Consider the following 27,997-nt stretch of genomic DNA (forward strand, 5'->3'; position numbering starts at 1 on the left):
TTTCATTTATGAAGATGATGGGATGATGGCTTTCCACTCCACAGGAGCTTAAGCACAGAATTTGAGAAAATAATATGTACTGTTAGAAAATTTGATCTTGTAGGAACAGATGGTTAAATGGGAATTGAATTCATCCTCAGGGTGGGTGGAGCAGTGCAAAAGGTCTTTCAGTAGACACCCTGGTTCAGTGTTAGCACATAATTGTCAAGTGTCATGACCCAGAACTGTGTGCATGGGTCCTTCTCACACGCTCCCAGGTATTCTTTATCCTTACTTAACTGTTGTTCTCTGTGGGAGTTCTGCACTGGGGAATAGCAAGCTCTGTTTGCAATGGAGAAGAGAAATTGGAAAGAAAGTTAGTGGAAAACTAGAAAATATTTGAGATAGGGAACAAAAAGATGGGGAAAAAAAAAGCTGTAGTCATACACGGGCATGTGAAGGAAAATGTTAGGATGGGAAGGAAAGCAACACCTTGCAACATGAAAACGAGAGAGGAGGAAAAGAGGAAGCCCATAAATGTTTCCCAGTGGAAGATGGCATGGAAAGTAGTCGTGTTGTGATGGTCCAATAGGTATGTGAGTGGCCACGTTTGCAAGTAAAAATAGTATCATTTTGTTATATGAAGCCATCAAACAGGTCTTCTGTAGGTTTGCAGCAGGTGCACAAAGTTGTTGGGAGGAAGAATGGAGTTTGCAAGGTGCTACACAACTGGTATTGCTATTGAATTCGTAGTGTTTACAATGTCCAGCCAAGTTATAATTCCTTGTTTCTAGGCTTACCTTGTGCAGTTCTGCCACGGAGTTTCAGTACTCATGCATCAGGAGTAGCGCAGTTGTTTTCTGGGAAGTTTTCTCCCATTAACTGGGTGCTTTTGTCCTTTTACCCGTTTGTTTTATTGCATAGTGGTGGTTTCGGTTTATGCACGTTATAAGGGCTTTACTGGATGAAGTATATGGCGAATATGGATTTGCAGGCATTTTGGTGATTCCACTGCAGGAAACATACTGGAAATAAGTTGGCAAAGTGTGCTGCTTAGGTGGGGCCTGAATCTGTTCCCTGCATGTTTGTCCACATGGAGTTCCCATTTCATAATGAGGGGACAAGTGCTGGGAAGCTGTCAAAAGGCAGGTCTGGGGGCACAAAACTCACTTGAAACAAAGACGTTATTCCAGGTAGCTGGAGCAGCTGAAGGTTACACGTTATATAGTGGGTGATAAAGGAGACATTATCAGTGAGGGTTTCATCTGAAGGAAATTCTGAAATGGTATTTGAATGCCTGTTTAAAAAATGTGGTAAGTTTTTCTCTAGAGTAATAGCCTTGTCTTTCAGAGGTCCTCTGCAGGTTGATGCAAAAAGTTTCATGTGTCCTGCTCAGAGTAAGTGCAGTGAAAGGAGCAAGAAAACGGAGGCTGAGAGATGAGGGCAATTAGCTGGAGGAGAAACAAGGGAAAAATAAATATACAGACCTTTAATGAGGAAAAAAAAAAAAAAGTGGATGTTTGGGAAGAGATAAATAAGGGTGAGAGTTGATTAGGTGTTAGGGCCCTGCTTTTTAACAGAATTTGTGCTATTAGGCATTGTTTGATATTTTACCCCATCTTTTCACTTTGTTTGTATACGGTGGGAATTTGTCTTGCACGAATAGTACTGCCATTCTATTAGAACTGATTTTAGATGTTTTTAGATATGTTTTGACTAAAGAGTAGCTGACCTGTTTTCAGATGTGCCACAGCCAAGCCTCTGCCATGGGTCCTCAAGAGGGAACAGTTTGGTTTAACAAACTAGGTGGGTATTTCCTTGTAAGGCAAGTGATTAAAAAAAAAATAAAGAAACTAAACAAATTTAAATTTAACTGTGTAAAAACATATTTTGAAGATGGTAGGTTCTCAGGAGGAACCGATAACTCCTAAATGTAAGTTTAGCAGCCCTTCATCGAGTATTCAGTGGACGTGTGGGAATTAAAGGGTGTCGCCAAGGGAGTCCTGTGTTGTTGGTTTCGTGTTTTCTGTACCGAGCAAACTGCCAATAATGTTTATCTGGAGTTGGCGGACGATAAAAGATTCATTGTGACAAAAAGAACTTGGGAAAAGGAAATCCTAATGCCGGCGTGAGCCTTGGAGCATTACTGTAAAGAAAATAATGCATCATAATTGGCGGAATAAGTAGAGCATTTAAAATTAAGAGATTGCCTGTGGGTTTTAATTCGAAAGAAATTGAAGCGATGTTGGTTCTAGAGTTTACATACCGTATCAAAATATATATGGTAGTCATTGGTTTATGCCTGTGGCCTCTGTTACTTCCTTAATTCACTGTCTCATTTGATCCTTCTGTAAACAACATTCCTTTCAAGTTTTTGTCAGAGTGCATCAGACAACATCTTCCTAATACTAAAATCAGATAGAGACAAAGAAATGAAGAAAACTTTGTCTTTTGCCAGAGCGAAGTGGATTTTATCGTGTTGTCACAGATTCATAGCTCTTGGGACATTTGACGAAGGTGGGATCTGGTAGGAAAATAAATATAACTCAGAATGACAGCTTCATTTTGTGTGCATGTGTGTGAAGAAACTCTGTTGACTCCACTAATTTTTGTTTTATGAAATAACCTTTGAGGATTGAACAGTAGATGTGATTAAGCCTCTTGAGAACACATTATATCACCACTATGATGCTTACTACAGAAAGGGAAATGTTTTTCTAAATGATTTTTTTTCTCCTTTTTTTGTAGTTTCTAAAAACACTTCCAGCTGTTCAAATGTCTGATGCTTTTTCCTTTTTTTTTTTTTTTCTTTCTGAGAGACTTCTATTTTTCAGCAAATATGTGTACTTTCAGTAATGTGAGATCTCTCTTGTGACCAGCAGTGTAACTCCTCTTAAATGTAAAAACCACTGTAATCCTTTTCCAGCATTCCTCACTTTCCCACTGGGGCTGCTGATCTGGCTGTCCAAAAGTGGCTTTTAGAATCCTGCAGCTCAGTGTCATGCTTTTAATCTGAAATTGTGCTATGTTTTGGATTTTAGCTGTTATAGAAAATAAGTAGTGAACATCTTTGGAGGAAATTATACCCTTATGCAATTCTGAGATAATAACATGCAATTAAGACATACCGGAAAAACACACATGGATTACATTTGATAGTCTGAGGTGTCAGTTATGCTTTTATTTTTTTTCCCCTCCATGTTTGATGTGATTGTTTTTCCGATTCACCTAAAGTAGACTGAAATCTTGCTTAATAATTGCTTTCTGGTGGAGTAAACACGGTGCAGCGTGGAATTCTCTCGATGCCTTACCAGCAAAATGAGAGGAGCAGAGGAGAGCAGCCAAGTAGAGAAGGCAGGGAAGAGACTGGAGATAGGGCAAGGAAGAATTGCCCTATAGATTAGAAACCAGGCATGAAAAGCAGTTGATACAGAAGCAAAATAACCTCTGTGATACAGATTTAGGGAGACTAAAAGAGGTTTTTCTCCCTGCATGTATTTACAAAGCAGTAAGTCTATAATGGGAATGACAGCGCTGTCACTAACAATAAAGGCAGAGGTGTTCAAAATATTTCTGCTTTGTCTTCATTGAAAAGCCAGATGGAAGAATTCCTACTGTCTGTTGATAAAATGCTTCCTAATTCTAAAGATGTTGAATAGCAACTTATACAAGCATAAATCAGCGTACAAAAAATAAAAATGAATATATTATCAAAATAATGGATCTTAGTATTGTACATGATACTAAGGTGGAAATGATGAGCGTGGGTCCTTGTAACAGCAATGTTGGTGGCTCAGAAAGGATGCATATCAGATTATCAGAAGATTAAAATACCTAGATCATGTTACAGAAGCAGAAATCTGAATCTGAACATCAGTCTGGCAAACAAGTGTCTATTGATCCAATAGCTGAAAGTTGAATTTGGAAGCATTTACCCCCAATTTTTAGTTTACTTTTTGACAGCAGGGATACCTGAGCACTGCTGCACACCTGAAGGACTGTGCTGGGGTTGGCTGATCACCATGAGAAACGTCCATCAAAAATGGACAATTTTGCTCAAAAATATGCCCCAGTTTAGATGCATTCACAGAAGCCCCAAAGCCTTAGTTACTGAAGTGGGCAGTCGTCTTCCCAGCCTTCAGGGCTCTGGATGGAGTGTTTGTGGAGGGAAGCTGTGCCACGAGGGTGGCAGGTCCCCAGTTGCCATGTCCCTGTCCTGCTCATGGATTCGTGGCTAGGAAAGGGTCGATGAGGGATGGAAAAGTGGTGTGAGCCGAAGCGCTTCCTTCACTGCTCCGTAGGTGGGAGGCTCTGAGCATCTGGCGTTTCGGAGAGCTTCTGGGCAAAGTACTGGAGATTTTCTTTTCTCAGAGCCAGGGATTTATTTACATGGTGTTGGGAACAAGTTCAAGTGAGTACCTTACCCTGGCAAATTTGCTGCCTGCCGAAAGAGGACGATTACATTAAAATCAGAAGACAACTCGAGAGCTGAAAGCAAACGATTACAGAAAGCAAGCGCGCGGGTTTCCCGGGGAGAAGCACCGTGGGAGAACAGCTAGCCTGCTCGGGGAGGGGGGGAAGAAGATAAAAGATAAGGCCGTATAAATCAGCCCCGGCAGAACGGCTGGGCGGCCCCTCTGATCTTCCCCAGCTGAGATTTGTTTATCTTTCAAGCCTGCTGCGGCTGCTCTTCCCCAGATGGCTCTGGAAAAGGAGCTGGTAGGAAATCCTCACGGCTTGTTGCTCGGAGGAAGCATCCGAAAAAATCTGTTAAAAGACAAAATACTTAAACCAGAAGCAAAGCGGCGATAAGGATCTGACAGAGTAACTGGTTGGTGCTCTGCTGGTGCACGATTTTGTAAACACAGGGGAAAGTTGGTGGGGTGTCCCCCCCCAGCCACGCAGTGGGCTGCGGGGCAGTTTGCAGATGGCTGGAGCTGGCCATCCCGCTTCCTTCCAGACTGGTGGCATGGAAAGGGTCCAGAGCATAGTCCGCTAAAATGCGAGTGTCAGGAATCCTATTTTAAATTCAAAACACCTAGAAGCACCAAACTTGCTGTTGTGGTTTTGGGTTGTTTTCTTGAAGGTACCATTTTTTTCAGTAGTCAAATATCACCATCATTTGCTTTTCCTGCCTGTCATATGAGTGAGTTTGTACATTAATACACTTTTTCATGTAACACTATTAAAATAGTTGCAGAAGGTGGTTTTCATTAATCTTCAGCACATCCTGGGTTTTAGGAAGGTTATCGGGGCAGTGTTTAGAAATAAAGTCTGTTTGTTAACAGCGCCCTTCTGAAGTACTTACCGAAAGCTCAATTGCAGTCTACTGCCAGTGTTCAAAATTTGTACAAAAGAACAAATGTTCGTAAACTCAGAACGAGTTATTGGTGTCACATAGTGCAGCCCCAGGTTTCTTCCTTCTGATTCATAGAATCACAGAATGGGTTGGGTTGGAAGGGACCTTAAAGCTCACGCAGTTCCAACCCCCTGCCATGGGCAGGGACACCTCCCACCAGACCAGGTTGCCCAAACCTGAAGGTGAAACCCCCCAGCCTCACATTCCCCTTTTCAGTACAAGCCAAGTCTTCTTCCAGGATAAATTCCCAAAGCTCCAATGAAGTTATAAAAGACTTGCAGTGTTCATGCCTGTCGAGCATTTTCTCCCAAGGTTATTTGAAATCTGTCCTTGCTCCCAGGAGCTGAGCTGTAGGATCCAGAAATGATCTCATTCTTCTCATGGATTTTGGAAATGAGAAAGGCAGTAAAGCTGACTTGAATGTCTTAAAGTGCCTTTCTTTACATACAGATGTGCCTCAGTTGTCTACATTTTCTTTCCAGAAGAATACAGTTGTAACAATGTCATTTTATAAGAAGGCTCTAGAGAACACAAGTGATACAGCAACTTTTTTTAAGAAACTAAAACTTCTACAAACCAGTTATGTGTCTTATCAAAGTGATTCATACTAGCCTGGTAAATCCCGTTCATTACAAATGGGTTTAAATCACAGTTCACTGCCTCTTAACAGCTGCACAAATAGTGTGCATGGTCGCTGTGGGGTTAAAAAAGGAAGAGCTTGTCACCTTTTAAAGTTTGTAAGAACTGGAGACGTAATTGAACAGTTCAAGAAAGAGGCAGTACTGTTAGGATTGGTAATTTGGCTGTCAGGAACAGGGAGAAAAATAGAACAATATGAAAAAGGTATCTTTAACGGTGGAGATATTCTATCAGACCTGTTCCCTCACCATCCTGGAAATTTCTCTTCTTATTTTCCCCTATTTTGTCTTGTCTTGGTCTGCCGCCAGCCCTCTGAGCCCATCCTAAGTGCAGTGCGAGGTGCTGTGTGTCTGCAGGCACGGCTCTTGCTGAAACCCTTTAACACTGCAGGCCATCCGCTGAACAAAGTGCTGGCTTGCTGGCAGGGTTATCCCTAAACAGGGATTTAGATAACTTGTTCTACTTAATCAAATTAGTTATCTCTGATTCAATCAGCTTTTTAAGCCAAATTCCCAAGACAAGGTGGTTTAAGTACTTTGTTTGGTTTATAATCTCTGTTTTCCAACAAAATCCGCTTTTTGTTTTTTTCCTTTGGTTTCTGACTATCTCGGATATATGTGAAAAAAAAAAGTGTTGGCTGTCTTCAGGGAAATGGCTAGTTTGACATTGAACCTCTTGAACAATTCCTTATTTCATCAGTAAGCTGTTACATTTCCCAAGTCTCTCCCTGTGTCTGTCAGAAGCACCTGTCCAGCTGCTCCAAAGCCCATGTCTTGCTTGGTTTATTCAGTTTTTTTTTTTTTTTTTCTTCTTGCTCTGCTTCATATTTATTTCTCATCCTGTCTTGCACCTCAAGCCTCAAAAAAAAAAAAAAAAAAAAGAAAAAAAAAGATAAAAAAAAAGATACATTTCGGTTTCTTTCTGCCTATCCCAACTGAAGCGGTGGCCCTGGGCAGCCTGCTCTGGGTGTCCCTGCTTGGGCAGGGGTGGCACCAGGAGCCTCCAGGGGTCCCTGCCAGCCTCGGCCACCCTGTGATGCTGTGAGGCTGTAAAAGCTCAGCTCTTATCATAGTTTTTTCTCTCTTTATCGGGACCCTTTATGCCGACTGAAAGCATTTCAAATTCCAGTCACCACATCCTAGATAACAGGTTGTTTCTGTGTAACCAGCCCAGAAATGTGTAGGACTTGCTTAAATAAACAGGACCTTTGAGCTTTGCTCTTACTTTTTCATTGTTCACCTTGGTTTTTAGGCTGGTTTGCAGCGGCAATGGGACATACAGCCATGCTCGAACCTACGCTGTCCCTGTTTCACCACTAATTTTTGAATCCATTCTATCAAAGAGCTGAAAGTCACAAAGGAGCTGATGGGCCTCTGGAGACAGGTGATATGGAGATGGAGACATCCTCACAAAGTCAGGGCTGGGGAAGGCTGTGCTCTGAGTGCCTGGGGGCAGGCGAGGACCCTCTGGTGCCCCAGCCCTTCATGGAGGATGGTCCATCAGTGCTCTTGGCCTACTGACACACCACACGTCTACATTTCTTCAGCTCTTAGGGAACCTGCTTTGGCAGGGGCGTTGGACCCAATGATCGCTGAGGTCCCTTCCAACCCCTACAGTTCTGTGATTCTGTGACCCTTGTACTATGGTGAGGTGTTGAGTGACCGCAGTCAGTGTGGCCCTGCTGTGACTTCTCAGGAGGCTTCGCTGGAGGCGCGACCAGCTGGGCCGGCTTTCCTCCATCATGGGCAGCGGTGGCAGCGCGCACGTGAGAGCAGGAGGCGTGTGAGGGCAGAGCTGGCGGTATGGCTGACATCCCAGGATTTTGTTTCATCTCCCTCTAAATGTCGGGGTGAATGATGAGGCAGGTGAGAAGCTTTGCCTTTCTGCCTGTGTGTCACAGAAAAGGCCTCCTCGTGCCAAATCATGCTTTTAAGCTGTTGCTACTTCCACTGACCCGAAACCTGGATTTTGTTAATCTTCTAAATTACCTCTGAATATATTTTATTTGTTTTCTTTTCAGAATCCACTCAGAAAATGATCTGAGTCCTCCCTGCCCAGGAATACCCAGCTTGCAGGAAATCCTCCAGGTAAGCTCAGCCTATTTAGGCTGAGTTGCCCTGAAGAGGAATCCCACGTATAAGCCACCAGCACCACCATTCCCCATGCACATAGTTTCTGCTTGGCCAGCACATTTCTGTCACCCCTTTCAATACATGGTTAGGGGAAGAGTGTGGATTTTTGCAGGCTGGTGGCTGGGTGACCGATGGCAGCACCCGACAGGAGCTTTGGGTTGGGTTCAGCATTGCATGGTCCCGCTCCCCAGCCCCACTGACAAGGCTGAGGCTGGGTGAGGTGAAACCCAGCTCCCAGGGCAGCTCATCCCCCCACCTTGTATTTGCTTTTTGCCTACCTCTGCCATAAATACTGCACCCTGCTATGCATTGCTATTTGTGCAAATATCGACACAAGGAGAGGCGAGTCTGTAACCTCTCTCTTCGTTAGTGCTGCTCTGATGCTGTGAGTGCTATTAAAAATGTTAAACAAACAATCTGCAGAATATCAAAGAAGTTTTTGTTTGCAATCTGACTTTCAGAAACGCCAGTCAAAATTCAGGTCAAAAGTACCCCAGAGCACAGAAGGCTGGCGTCTCGGGTGTCATCATGGGACTTCAGGGAGTCCTGTTTGCCCATTGTAGAAAAACTTTGGATTTTAACAGCAAGGATCTGGTATTGATATTTGATTGTGAAGATACTGCTGTTAGTGAAGTGTTAGTGAAGATAGTGCTGTTATATGGCAAATATTTGATTTGTGTTAATGTCTCTGCTTGGAAGAGCAAGATGCAGTCTGCCTTTGGAGACTGTGTGTGGGATGATGTGTGTTAGAATTTCATTTCAGTGGCTGAATTGTTGCATAATGTTTGTAAGTGCGTAGAAGCATTTGCAGCCAAATCCTGTGAGGATGGGTGGACCTCAGTGGAATTGTTTCCATCTGGGTAATGCAAAAGGTACGCTAGTGTAAGTCTTTGTACTTCATTAAAATATGAGACTTTATAACAATTAGACTTGAATAACCACTTGGTAAAAATGAGCAATCTGTTCTTCATTGGCATCTAACATCTTCTGCAGCTATCCTACTGCAGCCAAAGCCCACAAGAAGTTACAAAAAGGGTAGCTCAGTGGCACTGCAGTGACTGAGTTGCTCCATGTCTACCTGGAGCAGGGTCAGATGCCCTCACCGAGGCAGGGACAGAAATCCCATTCACCTGCAAACCTCATGTGCCCATACATGGCAGCCCTTCACAGAGCTCCCCAGGACCCAGCACTGCAGCTGTGAGCTTCATCTCTTGCTTCGAGGCTCTTTTAATGTTTCTATTGTGCCTGTTCCAGGCCGGGAGCTCCCTGATCCCCATGGCAGGACTCCCCAGGTCTCCTGTTTCACCCTCCCTGTGGCACCCAGAGGTCCCTGGGACTGGTGAGGTTTGTCCCTGACAGGCTTTGGGCGAGGAGCTGTTGGGTTTGGCAGCAGGAATCCTGTGTGCTCCAAGCTGGAGGAGATGCCACGTTCAGGTGTCCACACTGTGATGGAGCCACAATACCCAACAGGCTGCCAGAGAAGGGGCATAACTGAGCTGGGGGGGCAGGAGGGTGGGGTCTTACCTGACTCCAGGTTTATTTTTCAGGGGTAATTCTTTATTTTGGTATGTACCTCAAGAGGAGATCCCTCCTAACTCCTGTTAAATTTAGGAGATCTCGAGTGACTAGGGAGCATAAAGAGCTGCTAATGGCTGAGTCCTTCTGCTTCGAGTGGGACTTGAAAAGAGCTGGAAGGGACCCACAAGGATCACTGAGTCTGACTCCAAATTGAATAGGCCTTTAGAAGTCAAGGTATAAGCATTTACTCCAAGGGACAAAATCATTGCTGATACAGCTGCCATCGCACCCTCATCATTTAACTGCTCCCACAGCTCCTCTCTGTGACTTGTCAGCAGTCCCGAGGGATTCCTGAACTCAAGACTCGTGTTGCTGTTGGCTTGCTCTTCCCTTGCTTTGGTTGCTTGTTGTGTACACGATGATCTCCTAAATATAGAAAAGGGCACAAAGAATAAGCAGCCACAGACAGAGTTTGCAGGTGCGCCCTGCGTGAGCAGCTCAGCTGGCTGCAGCACAGGCGTGTGCGGTGGCCCCGTGTCCAGGCATTGACCACCCCAGAACAGGCTGGTAATGGGACACATCCAAACTATCGGACAAGGCACAGAGCAGCTCAGGAGGAACATGTCTAGTATGAGCGTTTCTATAGTGGCAATGTAGGCAAGGAAGAGAGGTGGCTGATGCAAGTTTCACAGCATCACAGGGTGGCTGAGGTGGGCAGGGACCTCTGCAGGCCACCTGCTCCAACCCCCAGCTCGAGCAGAACCACCTGGAGCACGTTGCCCAAGTTTCTCTTTCCTGGACCCCCCAAGAGTCCACAGCTTTGGAGCTGTGCCACTTGTTCAAGGGATTGCTGTTAAACACTTAAGAATTGCTTTCAGGCAGACCTGTAAAATGGGTGCCTGCTCTCACTGTCCCCATACATGCCTATCTGACACAATGTAGGTTTCACTCTTCCCTTCTTTAGCTATCTTTGTGCAGTTCTCTACATTATCGTTACGGATATCCTGCTAGCCTCCCAGCGCGGAGCAGCAGCTCCTGGGGAGTGTTTGGGCTGGTGTACAGCTGTTGTCTTCCCAGGCAAAAAGCACCGGTGTTCAGTGTGCTGGGCGGGTGACGGAGCCCTGGCACAGGCTGCCCAGAGAGGCTGTGGGGTCTCCTCCTTGGGGATCTCCAAAAGCCGCCTGGACGTGGTCCTGGGCAGCCTGCTCTGGGTGTCCCTGCTTGGGCAGGGGTGGCACCAGGGGCCTCCAGGGGCCCTACCAGCCACAGCCCTGCCATGACCCTGTTAGTGCCAGTGATATCAGACAATCAGTGGAGTTTCATTTCACGTGGGAGAGGGCTGCTGTGCTTGACTCAGTCCTCCCCCATGCACTTTCATTAGCCCAGAGCTGAAATTTCAGGTCCACCTGTAGAAAAGCCACAGGTGGCATTAAAAAGGAAGATAAAATGCACTGGGTGCAGGGGATTGCTGTGCTGTTAGAACACCCCGGAGCTGTGCTGTGGTCAGTGAGGCCACAGGCTGTCCCTCTCTGTGAAGGGAAGGTCAAGGTGCTAGCAGAGCAGTATCATTTCACGGCTCAGCATATTTTAACTGGAGAATGTGCTCTTCCTCAACTTGTGATGACACCTTTGTTAGTTAGAAAAGTGTCTGCTGTCCAGCCAATTAGCAATCCCAATGCCCACAAATATACATATATATAGGTGCATATATATATATATATTTATATAAACTTGAAAAAGGGAATGTCAGGTCCCCAGGGAAGTCCTGCAGGTGGCTCTAGCCAAACCAGGCCCAGCTCCTGACCTGCTCTCGTAGCCACCCTATTGCAGTCGTGCTGCCTAACACAGGCTGCTTGCTAGAGCAAGGAATCTCTAACTCTTTGGTTTTGCAGCACTACTTCAAGCACACAGGTGGCAAATTGGCTTCCAGGTGTGGGGCCAAATTCACGGGTGAGGCTAAGCCTGTGTAATTTGTATGTTCTTCTGGGCTTACACAACTACACCAACTCTGATACCCACACTTGCTCTCGCTGCAGCTTTGCCACCAGCCAACTCCTGCAGCTCTGGCATTACTCTTCCAGCCCTGGCTGCTTCCTTGGGCATGACAGAGACCTCACTGCCCTCAGAGCTGCCAGCTGGGTTGTCGTGAGCAGTGACCCCAAGCCTGAGGAAGCGACTCTGCTAACACAGGATGGCATTGCAAGAGCTTGGAGATGGTGACAGCAATGTTTCTAGCCCTATCTGAATCTGGGTTTTCACAGGCTGCAAATTAATTGCACCCAGGAGTACATCCTTCAGCTGCTGGAAGTGGAGGAGCAGTGCTAACAAAAGGGCTCGCTCACTGAAACTGCTTTGCAGTTTCCCACTCCATCACCTAATAAAGAGCCAGAGCCAAACGCGCCAAAGCGCAAACGCTTGTTTACAGCCAAATGTCATCACACAGCAGCACACTGCACCACAGAATGCTTCCTGCATGAGCCCCATTCACCCCTTGTAAGGCTTTGAGCAAACACAGAGGAACAGTTTGCAAAGAGAAAAAAGGCAGCGGGGCACCACGGTAGCGCGGCTGTGCTCGCCACACAGGATCGAAGCACACAGGGAGGATCATGGCCCTGTCCCAGCCATGGGTGGATGCAGCCACTTGGCTCACCCACTCCGTGTGTGAAGCTGAATGTTGTGTCAGGAGAGTACAAAATAGATCTGATGCCAACAATCATTCATTTTGCTGTAATATTTTGTGGTGTGATTATCTCAGGGAAGAGAAAGTGACAGCTCTGGACAAAAAAAGGAAGGCAGGTTTTTGTTTCCATCGTAACTCCCTAATGTCCTTCCTTGCTGCAATTGACAGAAGTTTCTGGAGCACTTTAGGTAAGCAAAATACAAGCAATTGTTTTGTACTCATGTGGTTGGCGTTTTCTTATCATCTGCTGTGACAAATTCCCCACCTCTAGTTCTTACAGAGGGCTCTTGCACCAAAAAGCCCAGTCATGGCCAGTGCTTAAAAATCGCCATGTTAAGCACTCAACTGGTAGATTCATTTTTGCTGTGGGCAGCAGGAACCCACCAGGCCGGACTCGTGGCAGGTCGGTTTTGCATTCACGCTGACTGCTTTTCCCAGAGCACCCCACAGGGAGCCAGCACCGCAGCTGGGCACCTTTATCTCCTTCGGTTTCCTTCTTTTATTTCCTTTGGTTCTACATGGGAACCAAGCCTTAGAGAGAGTTGTGCGCTCCGTGTTCCATCTCCCAGACTGATGAAACCCCCATGATTTAAACCCATCATTCTGCTTTCAGGTGGTGACAGGCGAGGGGACCAGCTGGGGGAGGCAGGAGAATGGGAAACCCACCTGGGAAAAAGAAGACAAAGCACTGCCAGAAAAACAAAGCAGTGACAGGGAAATGAATAAAGCAGAATGATGGGGAAGAGCCATAAAGGAGGAGGGGAAGAGCCATAAAGGAAGAGGAGGGGGGTGTAAGGACAAACCCAGGTGTGTCAGGAACAAGGAAGGGGTCAGTGCTGCGTGTGCCTGCTTCACAAAATTGAATTTCCATGCTTACAACAGCAGGTATACACCAGGGGCAGAACTGCAGCAATCGGAGGGTTTTCCTTCCTGCACATCCCCCCGAGCAGCCTGAAGTTATCTGGCAAAACCTTAACGCCCAAGTGCGAGCTTTGCTGAGTGTCTCTGCAGTGTGAATCGTTGCAGTTATTTTCTCCTGTCTCCAGCTGCCTTTTTTTTTTTTGTTTTGTTTGTTTGTTTGTTTTTGAACTACCCATAAACCGTGACACAAGGACAGATTTTATTTATTTATTTATTTATTTATTTTCAGAATGGGTTGCTGGTTTAGGCTGGGGATGTTTTGGTATTTCTGGCCTGATTCCTTGGCATTGGAGAGAGATGCTGGTAGCAGTACCAGTCGGCATCTGAGTCCCGGCTGTCTTCTGGGCAGCGTTAGGCTGACCCCAGTTCTCTTCCAGGAGAAAATAAAATTGGAGTCTCACTATGGGCAGCTTGTGAGTAATGTAACAAACAAAATTTGAATAGAGATAGATAATCCTTTTTTGTTGTCCCCCTCCCCCTCCAAAATGAGGTAACTGGGGAAAGAACAGAGATTGCCTGGCATTTACACCTCCTTCAGCTCTTGCAGATAAGTTACAACAAGGCGAGATGGAAAGGTAACTTCTGCTCCCTAAGACCAGGTAGGAATTGCAGGTGCATCCTCAGAGCCGCAGCAGCTGAAGGCCCTAAACTACAGGCAAAGTGAGTAAGCAAACAGCAAGCAGAGCCCTAAATCTTATTTATTTTTTCCAACTAACAGATGATATTTATTTCTTTTGGCTTCTAGCTTTCAATTACAACACTGATACACCTGCAGAAGGTGCAATGTTGCATCCTGAGGGGTATTTAGGCTTCCACGCTCCTTTACAGCTGATCTCTGCACAGCTGGGAGCCTGGCAGTGAGGGACGGATGTAGCAGGGTGTAACAGAAAGGAAATGAAAAGGCTTCTTCTCTAGGAAAAGAAATCTGTTTTAACTGCAGCAAGACCTCCTCGATGGCATTGTGTGCATTAGGAAGCATCATCTGGCGGACAGATATTTTCAGGAATCTCTCATACAGCTCTTGCCAACGCCTTGAGTAAACTCAAACGCTATCTATTTGTTGTTGAAAGCCACAGGATATGTAATTTATGGCATTCTTAAGCTCTTCCCTGCAGGTCCCATAGGCTGTTTGAAATAACAAGGATGAGCTGAACCCACAGGCTTGCTTCTTTTTATCCTATGAAGACAATAGGTATTTTATCATCTGAAAGGCATAAAGTTTGGTCTGCCTGAGTCTGTCTGTCCTGCTAGCTAAAGATCAGTGCATGAAAATAATTATGGGGAGTTCTCATCCACATGAATGGGTTAGTCCTCTTCAAGTAATAATAATAATAATAGTAAAATGAAGTTTAAAATATAGCTAAAGATGGATCTTAAATTAATATAGAGGGTTTCAATTTATTGAGGCTTTAACACAGAGGGTAGCTGCACAAATCCTCATGGAGGAGATGCTCTTATGTGATTCCACAGCATTTTGTCATCACACAAACATTTTTTTTTCAAGCAAGGATTATTATTATTAATTTTAATTTGTAGTCTCAAAGTTTAAAAAAAGGTGATGAATTTTGACAAAACATATTGCAGGTGTTATTTGGTAGAGCATTATAGGTCTATTTTGACATCTCAGTCAGAAAGCTCTTCTCCCCCTTGCACAGTTGTGGGGTCCCCTTAACTTTTATTGTTGGACATCCTTAGGAATGAGTTTAGTGAAGCTGAATCTGTGAGGTATCAAGGACAAAGGGCCCACTGCTGTTGGGTCTACCAATATTAAATGGCATCACATTGGCAAAAAATGTTCTTTTCCCTTTGGAACAGAGTGAACCAAATTGCCCAAGAGATAAATGGATTTCCTCAGGTTAAACTCTGCTACCATGTGTAGCAAGAGTCAGCGTAAGTATACAAAAAAGGACATCTGCAATGTAAGCGCTGAAATGATTCAGTAAATGTGGTTATTCTGCTAATTCAATGCCCTCCTGCAAATACAAACTTGCACTGGGCAGGTGCACAGTTCGTGCAAGTTTAAGTAAACGTGAAGTTAGAGAAAAGGTAGCTGTGGACTCAGCCTTTACTTTGGCTTTTAAATTCCAATTGTCAATGGAGACGTAGTGAAAACGATGGCCAGGAGCCTTTGTGTGTGTGTAGACACGGCTGTTAGGTCACTTGGTAAATGCAGACCTACACATTTCCACCTTCACTGGAGGTGGTCTGGTGCTCATCAGCCTTGCCTGGGCTGTGTGCCCCATCACGGACAGTTCCTACAGAGGGGACCAGCCAGGGCCTCCAGATGCCACTGACCCTGGTGGAGAAATGTGCATTTACTCAGTGAATATTATGGTATGTTCCTATAGAAGAGCACAAAATTGCAGATCTGGAAAGGAGCCATGGAGTACTGGCTGCACGTCCTGGATATTCTGGGGTGTTGTTTGCAGTCATTTCTTTTTTAACTAAGACTCCTGTATTGTTCCCTGAGGTGTCAAGGGCACTTGGATTTCTGGACTACAAGACATTTAACAAAAATGAAATAAAGCCTTTACTATTTTTCAATAAGTTTTCAGTACATTTTGTAACCCCTGCCATATCCAGAATAAATGCTTTATAACATAAAAGTCTCATTTGAACCATAGTTTCAGTGTTCTGAAATTTCCGCATGTTTAAGGGTTTAGGAATGAAATTACAAACAGGCAGGGACAATGCCCTACCTCAGACCATATGCAATACTTTTTTTTTCTTTTTAATTCGGTTATTATTTTATTCTACTGTAGAATATATGCTTATGAACACATGGATATTCTGTATTTATACATTTACCATTATGTTCCAGTGAACTGTCTGGTACATATCTTGGGCAAATCAACGTGATTTCTTGAATTATAGCGGTTTCATTTTTTCCAGGCGTTCACTCAGTGCTGTCCCTTAAACTGTTGATTACAGAACAGACGTTGATATGTTGAGCCTACAATGACAATTTTTGCATGCTGACTAGCAGCTGAGTTGTCCATCCACACACCGAAACTGGGAACTGGGCAGGAGCAACAGAAATCTTCACAAAGACTGAGGCTTGGAGAAAAAACTTCCTGCAAGCTGAATTATTTTGTGTTTCTCCACCCGTGCTTTAGAACAATCTCATTTATAACCTCTTGAACAAGCCAAACTCCCCTTTGTCATACCAACCAACAATAGACAACTGAGATAAGGAAGGATTTATAAAATCAGATGACGGGAAAACCTAAATCTTCCTCAATTTCACCTGCATTCAAGTGGTGTCACCAGCTAGGAGCCACAGTGTGCCCCCACCAGCCACCCCCATCAGCATATTATTAGGAACCATTTCCACTAATCCCGTCATTCGCTGCTCTTGTGGAAGGCAGCAGGCTCGCGCCACATCCACCCACCATTACTTCACCCTACTGAAAGCACTGCCTTATCGGACTTAATCGAAAGGGCTCATTTGCCATGTGGGGAGCAAGTGGGTTTTACCAGCGCTCACGCCAAAACTAAATATGGATGAAGTTGCACCCTGCCAGCACAGAGTGGGCATTGTGTGGCTGTGCAGTACGCAACCTCAGCCCGCTCTGTGGCTCCGGGAACAGTGCACGCTCGCTTCAGTGCTTTTCGTTTTTGTACGGCCGAAACAAAGCAGCAGTGTCTGAAGTGGAATGTGCTGCAGGTAGCGAGCTAAACCTCCACCGCCACAGTCAGCGAGAGGATTAATTAAACGCATGAAGGTTGTTGCTTGGAGGGACTTCACAGGAATGCAAACCGAAGGCCCTCAAAGAGCCCACAACAAAGGGGAAAGCCATGCGATCTAAACTCATGCGAGTATTGGATTAAGGGCTTGGTCTACCTTGCAGAAAGGGCAGGAAACGTCGCTGCACTAGAAAGCAATGCAAGCAGGAAAATTTTTATTTATTTTTTATTTTGGTAGGGTGGATTAAAATAGTGTAGCCTTGCTGATGACATTTGTGTTATATCTGATATAATCAAATGTGTGTGATAGTCTTAAGAACACACACAGTTTGTTTTGTAGTTTGCTTCCAAATAACATAAACACCTGCTTCAATCCCTGTTTCTCTTGATTTTCTTCTTTATTTCATTTTTATATTTGGCAGGGAGATGCCACTGTGATCCTGGCCGTGCTGGGAGTCACGGAGCTGCCTTCATCAGTACAGAGGGGTACAGGAGCACTAACACAACACACCTCATGCTGCTTCGTGCAGACCTGCAAGCTTCATGGGACTTTTCAGTTATCTTATCCCCTCCATTAAGTCAACCTCCCCGGCTGAAATACTGATCTGCTTTTTGATGTGCTTTCTTCCAGTGTGTACAAGACCTGATTTCACTGCTTGTGTGTCTATTGGTGCAGGGTGCTTGGCTGCTTGGGATCTGGCAGACCCTCTTGCTGTGACTTAACTTTCCAGTTACCCATTGTTGATGTTGTTTTTAATATTATCTTATCAACGCTTGCCAGCTACGTCTGTGATCTTCATTCTGCTACCTGGAGAACTTTTATCATGCTAAAAACTTTTATCATCCTAAAATAGCCAAGTGAATAAATAATGGAAGTAGCTCAGGCAATCCCAGAACTGTGTGGATCCTTTATTCAGCGCACATTAGCTTAAGCCATTTCCACTGACGTACTGCTTACAGATTTTATCAATTTATCGTGCTCTGCAAAGACAATTTCCTTGTCTCTGCTGTTGCACGTTACATGGTCAGACCGATTTGTTGAAGTCACTGATCAGCCTTGTATAGGAAAAGGATGAGTGAAAATCTATGTTTTTTCAGACATGTTACAGTCAGTATTTGTATGACATCTTTGTGTTTATATACAGCCGAAGCGCCTGTCTTGCTCGGCTTAGCTATAGGTCTCAGCATGGCTTACCCTTTTGTAGACATTCACCCTCAGCTTTCCACATCAAACCTGTAACTTTTGCTGAAGCTAACATGAATCTTAAGAAACACGGTACAGAATTCATCCTACCCATCACTAACTGCTCTGTATGTTAATTACACTTGTTAAAGTACGTGCCTTATGTCCAGTTCAGAACAGCTTATTTTCACCTGCCAGAGACTGGCTCATGCCTCCAAGAGATCTCCAAGGATATTTTCTCCATGAAGGCATTTATAAATGGTTAAGACATAAAAAGCGTCTTTTGAAAGCTCAGTTAGGCTTTGTAAGGAACTCTAAGACTAAAAAACTATATAAAACTATATAAAACTACATAACCTATATAAAAACTATATAAAACAATACGGAGTTCTGCTCAAAATAATAAAAGATTTGACCACTAACTTTGTATAGAGTGCTATTATTAATATGAAATCGACAAATGATGACCGATTCATGTAACAGTTTATTCACAAGTAAAAAAAAAAAGTATTACAAAACGATTTATACAAGGTTTTAATTTACATTCTTTAAAGGAGTAATTAAAACAGCACTGTAAGCCCCTAGATGTGATATGTGGGCAGTCTAAATGTGGTGGTAGTGTATGTTTTCTATTGGCATGTACAACACTGCTTGCCACAGGCAATATAAAAAAGACCAATTTGGTTAAATTAAGGAAAAAAGTATATACACAATATACATATATATTTAAAAAGCACTGTCTTCATTTTTCCTCCCAATTTGCTCTCAAGCTATCTGTCACTCATTTGAAGAAATGAGTAGTTTCATCTAGAGTTGCCGGACAAAAACAATTGTACAAAGTGTAAATTCCAATGGGAAACATACTGTGGCAGATGCTGGCAACATTTTTGAACAAAGCTTTTTGAAGAACTGTTATTAATGAAAAGTTAAATCTCCACATGTTCTAAAAATATCTTGCCATATAATGAAATGCACATTGGATTTTTTTTCTATTTACAAAGTATATACAAAGAAGCACACATCTCTTCATGCAAATGTAGTGAAAAATAATATTTCAACACTTCTTAAATGTACAAAAGTATCCAAAGAAATTATTCAAAACTATTCTTATTTGAATATATACTTTTCAGTTTTTAGTTGTATAATTATTCTCCTTGTATAACTGCATATTATTCTACTATGTCAGTGATCAAATGGTAGTACCTACTGCTTTAAAAAAATCCCTTATGTAGTGTCTTCACTTTGGTTTGAATTTGAGAACTGTTATTCAACATTTCTGCGTGCATGAATAAGCTCACTGATTTTGGCTGCCTACACTGGGCCAAGCTATTTCTTGTACAGGTTCAATCTTCTACTGGGTGCTTCAAAGCAAAAGCCTTTTTCCATTATGGAACATGACTACTGCTTCATCATTTCCAGTGCCATATGAACAATGTGCAGAAAGATGAGTAATATTTATTGCAAAATTACATTTGTTTTGCTGATTGCTTTGCTTTTGTCAAGGCACATTGGGTATTTTTAAAGAATAATTGCTAGAGGTCACAACTGACAGGTTTGAGCCTGTTGAATGTAATGAATCATCGGAGGTTACTGGGATTACTCACAGAAGTGAACATTATTTTAGGGAAAAATGGCTGCAGAACAAACGGTATTATAGGAAGTGGTACAACAAACTGCAGTTAAAAACATCTTAAGGAACAAGGAGGGCAGAAAGTTGGTGATAATTGACTAGGCATGCACATAACTTTGAGGATTTGGTTCAGAAGTATCTTAAAAAATGTTACAAATTCATTTTTATATTTTGTATGGACAAATTGAATTTACACAAAATGCTACAATGAGAAGGAGAGAGTGACATGAATAAAAAGAAAAGAAGGCCTACTAAATCCTACTAAATGAGTCAATTATGTCACAATGAAGCTTGGCCGCAGAAAAGAATTCATTACTAAAAAAAATCAGTCATAGGTCTCACTTACGAATACTTTGATGACACACCTGCTGTAGTTTGACATTTTGATGTGAGTTGATTACATATATTTCAACATCCAAAAGATACATGTTATAACAACAAGTGCTGTCTTCCAGCACTGGGACTACCAATTAAACACAACATCCCTATCTATATGGCTGACTTTCATTAACCTAATCTAATTTAAAGCTAATCTGCTACATTTAACAAAACAATGCTCCCTCCCACAAACAAAATAATTGGATGGAAGGGACTTCAGTCATACATATTGTAACATGCAAAGTCTTTAACTTCCCAAACTAGCTTATTGACTATGATGTAATATATAATAAAAGTTTCAGTTTATCAATAGATGATCCTTGGATAAATAGAAATGTTTAAGTCCTTCAACAGCAGGAAACTGAGTTAAAAACTAGAACCAGACAAAAAAAAATCCAAATGCATGCACAAATCTGCAAGCAGAATAACTGGCAAAAGTCTTGTCCCAGGCCTTCTGACATCTGTAGCCATTTTTAAGATACCCATCTAAACACACTAACTTATTTGTATTTTTTTTTGCAGTATTTACATACACTTTTAAGCTCACTCCTTAGACTTTTTGAGAATCTTATGGAATAAAAGATTCTTTAAAAAAAAAAAAAAAAGGATGGAAAAGGTCATGCATGAATCCACTTTCAGGGCTCTCCTAGGATGCTCCTTCAAGTTTCACATTACAGCTTTTCTGGTTCAGTTGCAACTGCTTGCTTACAATGTGTGAAATTACACCATTTTTTTCCAGCTGATTTTGAAACCGTGTGTCATTGAAGACCAGACTGTATTTGATGACAATCAGCAGAGGAGAATTAGGGAAGCATTCCGTTGTAGTGTTGTGAGAAAGAGCTTGGTTCCTAAAAGAAATTGATAGAACAGTGGTTACATAAGCTAATAAAAAAACGGTATGTACTTCTGTACCTGAATAAATGCTAAAAAAAATACTGCTATACTTACTGCTGACTGTGAAAATAAACCTAAACCTGAGGACTGAACAAGTATTTTCTGATTTTATCACATTATTATTTATTTTTCAATATAATAACACAGTATGGCCCTATGCAAGACTGTAATCCATACACATGTACTAAAAAGACCTTCCTTCTCTCCAAGTATTTCAAAAATACAAGAAAGATGAAGGGTAAATGGAAAATAATGAAGGAAACTGAGATGACTTTCTTGGAGTTGTACGGTAAGTCAGAGGCACGCCTAAGAATATGTATCAAGCAAGCCTAGTCCTGGTCCAGTGCACTAAATGCTGTTGAAATTTCTCCATCAAACAAACATATACAAAGATGCAATGAAGAAATCAGAAATATGGAAGATATGTGGAGAAACTGTACAAGGGACTCAGTAAAGTCTATTAAAGACAAAAATAAACAAACAAACAAAAAACCTAACCTACCCAAATCATGTTACTTGTTTGGAATTACACTGAAATCTAAGTATTAATACATGATAACAAAAAAAAAATAAATCAAAGAATACATGGTCTTGAAACAGCAGTAAGGATTTATACATACATATATCAATCAGTAAGAAAATTTACAATTTACACATTGTAAGAAGATGAAAATGGGACCTGGACAGGATGGGTCAATGGGCAGAGGCCAACGGGATAAGGTTCAACACAGCTAAGTGCCAGGTCCTGCACTTTGGTCACAATAACCCCATGCAGTACTACAGGCCTGGAGCAGAGTGGCTGGAAAGCTGTGCAGAAGAAAAGGATCTGGGGGTGCTAATCAATGCTTGCTTGAACACGAGCCGGCAGTGTGCCCAGGTGGCCAAGAAGGCCTGTGGCATCCTGGCTTGTGTCAGGAATGGTGCAGCCAGCAGGACCAGGGAGGTGCTCGTCCCCTCTTACTCTGCTCTGGTGAGGCCGCACCTCGAGTGCTGTGTTCAGCTTTGGGCCCCTCAGTACAAAGACATCGAGGCCCTGGAGCATGTCCAGAGAAGGGCTATGGAGCTGGTGAAGGGCCTGGAACACAAGTCCTGTGGGGAGCAGCTGAGGGCACTGGGGTTATTTAGTAAGAAGAGGAGGCCCAGGGGAGACCTCATTGCTTGCTACAGCTACCTGAAAGGAAAGTGTGGGGAGCTGGGGGTCGGCCTCTTCTCACAGATAACTAGTGATGGGAATGGCCTCAAGTTGTGCAAAGGGAGGTTCAGGTTGGAAATGAGGAGACATTTCTTCTCAGAAAGAGCAGTCAGGCACTGGGATGGGTTGCCCAAGGAGGTGGTGGAGTCACCGTCCCTGGGGGTGTTCAAGGCAAAGTGGGACGTGGTTCTTGGGGACACGGTTTAGTGGGTGACAGTGGTGGTAGGGCCAGATGATCTTGGAGGTCTTCTCCAAACTTAATGATTCTATGATTCTATGAAATGTAAGTTAATTTTTGTAACGGTTTAATTAAATTCTATGGTTCCTTCTAGAAGAACTCTAAATAATCTTAATCACATAGTGCTTAAGTTAATACTCAGTTTAGCAGGAAAAACAAATAAATGATCTTTTGATTCTTTTTATCTTGTTAATATGGAATTCTAGTCCATTAAAACTCACTAGAGCATTCAAGCTCCATTGATAGCCTCTGAAAAACTGTGAAATAGTAGCACTGAGATCTGCAGTTACAGCCATGCCATTGTCCTTTCCTATAAATACTTAGAGAATATGACTACCACCTGATACGATATTTGGCATATTCCAAAATGAAATTATGACAATTGCTTAATGACACATGGGATGTTTGTGATAGACAATAACTATTTGTATTCCAACGTTACAGAGAAAACTATTTATTTCCAAACTGTAAATTGTAAATAATATATTGAAAAACTGTTGTGCAACCTAGATCAGGTTGATATTTTTAGTGATAGCAATAGATTTTCAGAGTCATATATGAGTTCCATTGAGGTCAATGGCAAAAAAAAATCCTGACTTAGCAGTGTTTATCTCCCTTACCTCCTCTTGAAAATGTCATCTAAAGAATTAAAGTTTGATCTGCAAAGAATTAACTTTTGCACTTACATATTTCCAGAATATGTATATTTTTGTTAAATACTAATTACTTTCTACTTCTTATTTAAGAACAACATGAAAGTGGCATGCAAACTGAATGGAAGAGGATCAAAGGAAGGCAGTTTTATTTCTGCAGATGACCTGAAATTTTCATAATTACAGATAGCATAATTTTCTTAATTAAATGTGGTGGATTATTAATATTAGTGGCAAATGCTTCTGTTCCTGTCTCTGTGTACGTGCTCAGAAGGCTATCTCAGCTTTCCAGCCACAGCCTACATAAGCCTTGAATAACACCACCCATATACATGCCATACCTGGGGATTAGCTATTTGTTGCTCAAAGCTTTACTTCCAATAGCAGAAAATAACTTTTAGTAATAATAATAATAATAAAACAACAAAAGCAGAGCACAGCTAATAATGATCACAACAGTAGCAGACTGAATTTCTGTGATGCTTACACTGTTACATGGTGGAGACAATTGTTTATTCCCTCTTCTCATCTTGACCTGAGACTTTTTTCTCTGAGTTAGAAAACTTAGCTTTTATAGATTAAATTATATTTATATTATATGAACAAACTCATGGAATGTTTTATCTGATGACATGGGAATACAAATGACATTTAAAAGCATTCGAGATTCTTGTCCGTTTCTCTTACTTCCATAAGAACTTCACAGAGAAGGCTTTGTGCTTCTTTATTTTTAGATTAACACTTGCCTGTCTTTTATGCTTTGTTTAAGATAAGCAAAGACAAGTCCTCAGTTCTTCCCTCATAAACAAGGACTAGCCTCACATAATAGTTTGTTCATAAGACCATTACCTGTTTTTTTTTTTTTTTTTTTTTTTTTTTTTTCCTGAAATGTAATGTAAAGTTGATAAAAACTGATTGGTGTACAGGCTTACCCCTTTATTCTGGTTCACATTACTTCAACATTACACCTGGAGTAATTACACCTTTCAAGTTCAGTCAATCATTTTAAAATGTGAAACTGCTGGATCTCTTGAAGAGTTCTAGCTTATTTCACTGACGGCTAGGTGTAACCTACGGAGAAACACAACCCTACAACTTCTTACAATTCTATTTTTATCTATCTGTCTGGAGGACTCATTCTCACTCCTTCTTTGTAGTTATGTTCCTTACCTCTTTATCACTCTGTAGAGTCATCTGCTGTTCCATTACACTTTGTCTTTGGCTGGGTTTCAGCAGCTGCTGCATTCTGAAGTGATGAAACTTCTATATATGTTCTGTGTTCGGAGATTTCAAAGGACTTTGCAATGTTTCCATCAAGAGACTTAGCTGAAATAAGTACATCACTTAGTTCCTGGTTATTATCTGACTCAACAGTACTTGCATTTTCAGTCTCCGGACTGCAGGATTTTGCAGCAACTCCAGCCAGTTCTGAATATGATTCACAGAAAGAAATGCTGTCACAACAAGCTGAGTTTTGCATAAGGGGCCAAGCATCTGAAATGTCTCCACAGGCAGAGTGTGAAAGAGAACCAAGGAAGGTAGGAATCATTTCTCCAACAGAATCAGAAGCCCTGCAAAGGAAAAAGACACACGATTTCAAAAACATTCCAGAAAATATTATTGGTAATTATTGTCAATAGCAGTTACAGGTATTTCAAAAAGATTAAAAAGGGTCATACTAAGTCAGTACTCCAGAGGCACCCTGTCCAAAAAAATTCTTTTGAAAGGGAAGCCAATTTGTCCTTCCCCTGGAAATGAAGAGAGCTCTGGAGATTGCCACTAGAGGTAAAGAAGGATGCCTAAAATAGAAACTAGGAAACACGGAATGTTTAGTCTAAAGAACAGGAATCTGATGAAAAATACTGTAGTAATGTTCACATACAAAAAAAACTGTTGCAAAGAGGAAGGAATTTATTTGTTCTCTATTTTGTGTGTATGGAGGAGGGTTAAGATAAGACATAACAAGCTTAAATTGCAGCAAAAAAGATGTTGAGGAAGAGTATGGAATGTTCAACACTATTTTTTTTTTCTTTTATTACCGTCTAATATATTAACAAATATTAACAATATATTGACAAATTATCTAATGGAAGTAAAAGAAGAAAGTGGCACCAGATTGAGGGAAGTGAACAGACTACATGACTGGTTAATTATTTTTTCTATTTGCATGATTTCATATTGAACATCCATTCACTTCAGATTTTTTCTGTTTGTCCTGTCTAGTCTTTAAAATGTGAAAAGTTTTCCTCCAATTCTCTTTCATGTAGAAAGGGCCTAATATTAAAGAAGGGCAAGGATTTAAAATTCTTAGAAGAATTATTTTACAAAAAATGGAAGAAAGTGGAAGTAGGAACTCAATGATCTCAAATACCATCATACTGACATGTCTCAAAGCACTATACATGCCCATCTCTACTGAAAGCCCAGTAATTCTTCCCAATATAGTACACCAAAATAAATATTAACAAGAAATTATATAGTAACATACTTTATTTCCAAATCCATCTACAGGATTTATAAAAATGTAAAGGTTATATTAAATCTGGTATACAATAACAATTTGTGAGTCCAAAACTCATCCCACATTAACATTGCCTATAGCGTATTTTAAGTAGTGTTATTCATTTCCAAAAGATGATGCTTTAACAGCTTAGATATATACACAAAGCATTTTTATAGATGAGGGTATAAGTCAGGACATTGCACCACAATTGAAGGAAATACATTATTTTGGCAAAGGAAATTGGAGCAAACTCCATTTCTGCTGGAAGGAACCACAGATCTTTGATGTCCACATAGCATGGATATGACATTTATTTTTAAAGCCTTAACCAAAAGACCTTTCAGAAAGTACACAACTCTCAATTTGTCGGCCTTGGTGGTATAAAACGATGACTCAAACTTGCTGGTATTTAAACAAGTTGTAATAGAAAATTTAAGTATTTTACATCTACTTAAGTCACTAACCTAACTATTGCATAAGCAACACTTATGAAGAAGCTGCTCCTATGTTTTTAGTTACATTTGGCCAGAGGAACAAAACAGCTGGAAAGCAATTTAAACCCGGTATGGAAAACAATTCCAGTTAAAAGAAATAAATACATCTTGTGTTAATATCTGTAACCAGGAAACTCTGAATGACACCATACATTTTATATATTTAGCTCATTTTGAAGAAATAAGTACTACTGTATTTATTTTCAGCTGTTTAGGAGAAAATAATAGTTACAATCTGGTAGCAACTAAGAAAGAGTAGATATTTTAAGCTTCACAGTCATTTAGAGTTTCTAAAAAAAGAAAATCCTCATGACAATTCTAAACTGTATCTTAATCCCCCCAGTTTCATCGGTTTATACGGCACCTTGATAACCCACAGGAGGAACACGGGTCACCAAAGCCTCTAAGGTACCATAGAGTAAGAGGAAGAATACTTCTCTCTAATTGTGAGAGAAACACTCACTTCTTCAGAGAAACCTATGTAACATGTCAGCACTCATTTAATAATACTTAAACATTACATATTTTTTCTTCAATTATTGATAGATGTTTTTACCATAAACCCATTTTTGCAAAGAACAGGTGGATATGGCTGCAGCTCATCAAAGTCTTTATTCCACTCCAAACAGCTATTGTATCCTGCATAAATATTAATTTGATTGCACACACAAAATAGCTAATGTTTAATAGACTTTTATAAAATTAATTTACCTTTCATTAAGCGTAGTCTGTGAGTGGAAAGCACAACTGTGACTGCTGTGCTCCATGCTACAGGTCTCATCACAGCATAGTGATGGAATCAAGTGAACTGGTCCTGAGGGAATGAAACTTGAGTTAATAATGTTAAATATGTTAAAGCTGTGTATAAACGTAGTCTCCATACTCTTTCAAACTTGAGTATTATTTTCCTAATTACACTATAATATATAGATTGAGGAAAGACATTTCTTACTGGAAAAAATAGGTTAATTTATACTTTAAAATAGTTATTTATAAAAGGCAAGCCCTTTCTACAGGATTAATACAGATGGCAGTCAAGATAATCTGAATATCCACCTCTTAAAATTAATTTACTTTTCAATTAGGTAAATGCAAGAGGAAGTACCACATTCTGACAATTAACCTACTAGGCTATTTAAACTTGTGCTCTTGTGTTAAATTATGTTTGTATTAATATCATAAATGCATCTGTTCTGATAGTGCTTCTCAAAATCTTAGTGATTTTAATTGTTCAGGCTTTCAATGTCCTTTAGAGCTAGTATCATGTTCTTACTGTCTGTGAAATCCTTCATACCAATTTAAGTCTCCAAGGCAGATGCAGTGCTATTTTTATCAGGATGAAATGAGATAGATATTTAAAGTTTTCATTTAAGTGAATGGTCATTGGAATGAAAACAAAAAAATCATAACCAAATAGCTACTTAGCAATTCTATGTTCTTATTGAGAAATTAGCCTAGGACACGTGGTAGTTTGACAATGCTTGCTTTGTAGTGAAAGCTAAATGTCACAACTCCATTGTTAGATAAATGTTCATCATGAGTTTCTGCTGCTTGTATTACTCCTGTTCCATAAAGTGACTTTTAAATAGACATAACATACCACATGTCTGTGATGTGCTTCTCTGGCACTGGCAACATGTTCTGTGGTCATACTCATTTAGCCGTGGTCTATCAAAACATGACAATTCAGACCCATTGTAGTGAATGTCTTGTGATCTCAGAGACCCTTTGGATAAAATGAATAAAAATATATATTAGCAAATGATACCTTTTTTCCTGTTCAGAGTCTCCTATCTTCAAAGAGCATTTAAATGTCATAATATACCGCATTTCCATACATTTTCCACCCGAGGGATCCACAATGATGACGGGGTTTGACATAACACAAACCACAGATTTTGCAACAAACCCCTACAA

At 41.4% G+C, this 27,997-nt stretch overlaps 1 protein-coding gene across 2 annotated transcripts in view; it reads right to left on the reverse strand.

Annotated features, from left to right (window-relative positions):
- Positions 1-18,562: 18,562 nt before the first annotated feature.
- The window catches only part of TNFRSF19 (TNF receptor superfamily member 19), a 64,390-nt gene continuing 54,955 nt past the window's right edge, over positions 18,563-27,997 (reverse strand). For both annotated transcript variants that reach the window (XM_035326276.1, XM_035326284.1), the window contains 4 exons: positions 27,681-27,806; positions 26,792-26,894; positions 24,254-24,654; positions 18,563-20,954 (listed from right to left, as the gene is read on the reverse strand). In XM_035326276.1, coding sequence (XP_035182167.1) covers positions 24,261-24,654; positions 26,792-26,894; positions 27,681-27,806 — 623 coding nt within the window. In that variant the 3' untranslated portion in view covers positions 18,563-20,954; positions 24,254-24,260. The remainder of the gene's footprint in view (positions 20,955-24,253; positions 24,655-26,791; positions 26,895-27,680; positions 27,807-27,997) is intronic.

This window comes from Oxyura jamaicensis, chromosome 1 (genome assembly GCF_011077185.1).
Source record: "Oxyura jamaicensis isolate SHBP4307 breed ruddy duck chromosome 1, BPBGC_Ojam_1.0, whole genome shotgun sequence".
In the NCBI taxonomy this organism is placed as follows: domain Eukaryota; kingdom Metazoa; phylum Chordata; class Aves; order Anseriformes; family Anatidae; genus Oxyura; species Oxyura jamaicensis.